The following is a 6,423-nucleotide window of genomic DNA, read 5'->3' on the forward strand; positions in this document are numbered from 1 at the left end:
TATCAATCATCTTCATCATCATCATCATCATCAATCATCTTCATCATCATCATCATCATCAATCATCTTCATCATCATCATCATCATCATCAATCTTCATCATCATCATCATCATCACCATCATCATCATCATCATCATCAATCATCTTCATCATCATCATCATCATCATCATCAATCATCTTCATCACCATCATCATCATCATCATCATCATCATCAATCATCTTCATCATCATCATCAATCATCTTCATCATCACCATCATCATCAATCATCATCAATCAACTTCATCATCAATCATTTTCATCATCATCATTATCATCAATCATCATCGTCATCATCAATCACCATCATCATTATCATCAATCATCATCATCATCATCAATCATCTTCATCATCAGCATCATCAATCATCTTCATCATCAATCATCACTTCATCACCATCATCATTTACCATCATCATCACTCATCATCAATCATTCTTCATCATCAATTCATATCATCTTCCATCTCATCATCTCTCCATCATCAATCATCTTTGCATCATCAATTTATCATCCACTCATCAATATATCTCACTCATCACCATCAATCATCATCACATCATCAATCATCTTCATCATCAATCATTCTTCATCATCAATCATCTCCATTATCAATCATACTTCATCATCAATCATCATCTTCATCATATCATTACATCATTCATCATCTCATCATCAATCATCTTCATCATCTAATCATCATTCATCATCATCATCACATCATCAATCACTTCATCATCAATCATCATATCATCATCAATCTTCTTCATCATCATCATCGTCATCATCACATCACCATCACATTAATCAATCATCTTCATCATCAATCATCATCATCATCATATCATTATCATCATCATCATCAATCATCTTCATCATCAATCATCTTCATCATCAATCATCACCATCATCAATCATCTTCATCATCAATCAATCATCATCATCATCAATCATCTTCATCATCAATCATCTTCATCATCAATCATCACCATTATCAATCATCTTCATCATCAATCATCATCATCATCATATCATTATCATCATCATCATCAATCATCTTCATCATCAATCATCTTCATCATCAATCATCACCATCATCAATCATCTTCATCATCAATCAATCATCATCATCATCAATCATCTTCATCATCAATCATCTTCATCATCAATCATCACCATTATCAATCATCTTCATCATCAATCATCATCATCATCATATCATTATCATCATCATCATCAATCATCTTCATCATCAGCAGCAGCAGCAGCGGGAGCAACTACCATCATCATTAACATTATCTTCACCTTCATCACCTTTACTTTGTTGTTATTATTATCATTACCATTGTCATTATCACCATCATTTCCAGCTGTCAGCATGGACTGTGGCCTTCACTACCATCCCTTTTCGCAGTCATATCTGCTTTCTCATCACCACAGTTCTCACCTTCATCTTCAGTTACCATCATCACCATAATTCTCATGGCCATCCCAGTTATCGTCAACACCACTATCGCCACCATCATTTACTCTACTCCATCACTATCGCTCTCACCATCTGTATCATCACCTTCTCAATCGCCACCGACCCCACCATCAATCCCCCCTCACCCCCCCCCCCCATCCCCATAGTAACCGCGTCTGACCTGACCTGACCTCTTTGAACCCCTCAGGATCCCGCACGTCAACCCCGCCTTGCACGGTGACCAGCAGCAGCCTCAATCTTGCTTGCAATTGCACTCAGGAACTCAACATCTCATCTTCAATCATGTTCAAGACGTTTGATACTTCCCTCACGGATTTCACGCCCGGGTACTGGGCCCTCGGCTGTCACGATTTCCCCGAAGGTAAGGAAGGTCTTTCTGCTCTCTTTCTTTTCTCTTCTTGATCTCGCTTTCATCTTCTCGCTTTCCTTTTCCACTATCTCTTTTATCTTACCTCATTCTCTGATTTCCTCTCGATCTCTTCCGTCTTTCTCATTTCTTCTTTTTCCCTCCTTTCTCTTCCCTTTTTAACATTTTCTCTTCTCTCCTTTTCCCCCTCTTTCTCTCCCCTCCTCCCCCTTTCCCTTCTCTCCTCTCCTCCCTCTTTTTCTCCCCTCCTCCCCCTTTCCCTTCTCTCCTCTTCCCCCTCTGTTTCTCCCCTCCTCCTCCTTTTCCTTCTCTCCCTCGCTTCCTCCTCCCCTCTCTGCCCGGCGTCGGTCTCCTCGGGTGGCAAGAAGGTGGATTATAATTACACGTCTTTCTCGATTCCGCCAGGACTTCCCAAGCGCTAAGAAACTTCCAGATTTTATGTCGTTTTCGATTTTCTCTCCTTCCTCTCTTCTCCCTTCGCCTCGGATGTTAGGACTTCTGTGGTAGCAAGAAAGGAATTGGTAATTTTTTGGCTTTCTCGATTTTCTGTTTATCTTTCTATTCTTCCTGTCTCCATCTTTCGATGCCGGGACTTCCTCGGCGGCAAGAGAGAACGTTTTCTATTTTATATCTAGGTGTACCTTTTCTTGCCTTTTGTTTTCTCTGTGCCCTCCTTCTGAGAAATTAAATTGTGTCTCTCTCATTCTTTATCACCAAAGCCTTTCTATCTTTATTTTTAATCCGCTTTCTTCTATTTCCATTTATGGTTAATGACTTCCAAGATGACAAGAAATAAGTTAAAAACTCATCTATTTCTGTTTCCTTTCTCCCTCTTTATTAATAGTTTCCTCCCTCTTCTATTTCTATGTTTGTATATATCCATATCCCTCTTTCTGTCTTTCTTTAAGTGTTCTGGGCTCTTGGTTGCATTACATCCACGGTGACAAGAGGAACTTTTTCAAACGTATTTGTCTCTTCTCTTTATCGCCAATGTTTTCTGCCTTTCTGAATGGCTGTCGCGCGCTCCGTCGTCAGGGCTTTCTCGACGATGAGAAAAGGTGACTTCTTGAGGACTGTTTAAGCTTCTTTTTATTTCTGTCCCTCTGTCTGGAAGTATTTTTTTTTGTACACTCTGTAAGTCTGCCTCTCCCTTGCTCCTTCTCTTTCCCTTTCTCAGTCTGACTCTCGCTCTCTTTCTCTTTCTCCTCCGCCTCTTGCTCTCTCTCTCTCTCCCTCTCCCTCTTGCCAATATACTTTGCTCTGCTTCCGCATATTTCTTCCTAATTGTTATGCAATTATCACGTCGCTCGGCCTCTTCCTCTTCCAGGGCGCTATTTCACTCTGTCAAGTTTGCCTCGTTTAATTCCGCATTATAATTATGCAATATCTAATCAAGGTGTCAGAATGATATACAGAACACCGCCGCCTCGTCTCCTAAGAATTGCATTAAGGAAACTCATTTTGCGGAGAGATTTTTATTATTATTATTCCAGTTCTTTCTTTTGTATGTTCCATTTCCGTTCCTTTCAGATTACCCCAACAGCACGAGCGTGAGGTGCGAATCAACAGCAACAGCCGTAACAGGGAGGACGTTGATATCACCTGTGCTCATAGCAAGTGCGGGAACCTCGGTTACAGGTTAGTCATTTCTTGTTAGGAGGTGGAAGCGGGTGTTAAAAATTCCTGACTTTCAACTTAACATTGATATATATATATATATATATATATATATATATATATATATATATATGTGTGTGTGTGTGTGTGTGTGTGTGTGTGTGTGTGTGTGTGTGTGTGTGTGTGTGTGTGTGTGTGTGCATACATACATGTGTGTATGAGTGTGCTTGCATGCGTGCCTGAATGTGCGTGGGTCCATTCTTATTTAGCCATATTGTATTACTTTAACGCAACCTCTTCTCTCATGAGGCTTCAGTAAAGCATTTCCCTGGCGATCACTCTGCTTCGAACAGCAATTCAAAACAGTGACTCTCCACACGAGCCTCCCTCAGAGCAATCCCTCCAGCCAATGAAAATCCTCAAGACAAAGTCTGCTTTGAAACGCACCAATCGGGTCTCTCTGTCACGTCCTTACAGTTGCCGGATTCTTCTGGACGCTGATCGCCATCATGGTCGCCGTGGCCTGAAGGGCGGTCGTTCAGGCGCTGGAGGGTCTTCCTCGTGGAAGGTAAGAAGCGAAGACGCGCGAGGCTGATCTCGTGTGATAAATATTGATTTCCGAAGCGAACGCCGCCCGTGGAGGAGGAGGGACCTAAGCTCCTGCATGGCGGAGGCCCCGACGGATGGGCACGGAGCTCGAACGCTTCAGTCTTCGAGGCTCCGGGTTCATTTCGTGTCCCTGTCCTGATACTGAGAATGGCAGTGGTAGTGGCAGTAATGATAGTGGTCGTATTAACTATAACGGTAATATTTATGATTGTGGTTTTGAAGGGAGGATAATGAGTTTAGGAACAATAATAATGGTAATAACAGCCAAACAACATTGGTAATAATAATGATGATAATGTTGATGATATATTCTTGATGGTAGATGACAACAATGATAATTGTAATGATAATTATGATAATGATAATGATAATGACGATAATGACAATGTTAACGATGATGATAGTAATAATGATATTAGTGATAGTGATGATAATGTAATAAAATTATAAAAATGATGATAATTATAAAATGATAATGATAATGGAAAGGACAATGATGATAATGCTAATGATGAAATTATAACAATGATAATTGTAATGATAACACTAATGATAGTAAGATTAGTAATAATGATATGATAATAATAAGAGTAACGATAATAATAATAAAATAATAGTACTACATGATATTGATGATAATAATTATTAAAGTAATGATGATAAAACTTATAATGGCAATGATAATGATAATGATAAAAATTATAACGACAATGAAATAATAATTATAATAACAATGATAATAATAATAGTAATAATGAGACTAAGATTAATGATAATAAAAATAATAATAGTTATAATAATATTGATAGTAATAATAATAATAAAAATGATGGTTATAAAAATAATGATCATTATAATAATACTGATTATAATAATAATGATGATAATATAGAGATTATGATATTAATAATGATAATAATAATAATAATAATAGTCATAATTATTATTATTAATATTATTATTATTATTATTATTTAAGATGCTATAATCATATATAATAGCAATAATAATAACCATGATAATAATGACATTTTCTACCCACCCTTCCCCCGCAATTAGCAAGAAGAGCACAGGTTACGTGACCATCAAAGGCAAGGAGAAAGACGAGAATGCAGGAATCTGTGATAAAAGTCGGGTCTAAAAGCCAGGTACAAACACATCAGTCCTCGAGCACCTGTTTACCTGGTGGAGAGCGAGACAGCTGCTTTAGCGTTAGAGTTACTTAGAAACTGTTTCTTGAGCGCTTGTATGATAAGTTACCGCTGTTAAACACTCTATCTGTTGGGAAGATAGAAAGTGCAGAGTATATTTGTAGTTCTTAGCGAATAGAGATGGAGGGAAAGTTTAGATAATATAAAGGTTGATGGGTCAGATATTTATCGAATTTCTTACGAAAAAATAAAACAAATGATAATAATGATAAATACAAATTATTTGGCGGCGGTACACTCAATCACTGTGCCAGCGCTGTTTGTTGTTGTGTTGGAAGTCACCTGTTGTGTTGTCACGAAGTTATGCGTCTTTCCGTTCGTCGGCTGTATGTATTCCAGTGTTTCCATAAAAATTCAGTCTTTATACTTGTTAACTTTAAGATATGTATGTAAATATATATAAACACACCAAAACCAAGAACCTAGCAGAAAGGGAAAAGAAAATGAGACCTTGCTCTTTCTTAAAGAATCGCGGGTTCTTGGACTGAAGAGCGGTTCTCTGCAACCTCTCTCACAGGAAGGAAAAAAACTCACAAACCTCATTTTAACTCAAGACTGCAAACGAGTACCTGGCTTCGCTGGGATGAACTTCACTGCAGCCCTGAAGCACAGTGGCTCTGTGCGCGGGGTATATGGATTATTCCACTGCAAGCTCAAAGGCCTACTAGATGTTGGAGGTACAATACTAAAGGTAATTTTTGTCCCCTTTTCCACAACGCCTCTTGTACCCCCTCCCCCGACCTCCGCCCCTCCTTGTCACCCCCGCCCCCTTTATATATATACTCTAACCCCTTATATACATGTATGTTCTTGTAAAGTTGGAAATAAAGATTACTGTTACAATTACCATTATTGTTGTGTTTTATTAGTCCAAGTTATGTTTTGTTTTTCTATGTGGATATGTCATGAATACAAAACATATTTCTTTTTTTGTTTTCTTTGTATCCACGTGCGCGTTTCTCCTGGCCAGTTTGTTAAAGTTGCATTGATATTATGAAACATAGCCATCTGGCTTGTAAATCGGAGCATGATGAAATGACACGTGCGGAGGCTGACTCATCACCCCTGGCAAAAAAAAAAAAAAAAAAAAA

General features: G+C 38.3%; 1 protein-coding gene across 1 annotated transcript in view; it reads left to right on the plus strand.

Annotated features, from left to right (window-relative positions):
- LOC125025783 overlaps positions 1–6,184 on the plus strand; it is a gene marked incomplete at its 5' end in the record, with an annotated part of 9,942 nt that extends 3,758 nt beyond the window's left edge. Inside the window, 4 exon segments of the mRNA XM_047614006.1 lie at positions 1,716–1,889; positions 3,426–3,533; positions 3,990–4,080; positions 5,181–6,184. Of these exon segments, the coding sequence (XP_047469962.1) occupies positions 1,716–1,889; positions 3,426–3,533; positions 3,990–4,039 (332 nt within the window).
- Positions 6,185–6,423: the final 239 nt, after the last annotated feature.

Source organism: Penaeus chinensis, chromosome 5 (genome assembly GCF_019202785.1).
Source record: "Penaeus chinensis breed Huanghai No. 1 chromosome 5, ASM1920278v2, whole genome shotgun sequence".
Classification (NCBI taxonomy): Eukaryota; Metazoa; Arthropoda; class Malacostraca; order Decapoda; family Penaeidae; genus Penaeus; species Penaeus chinensis.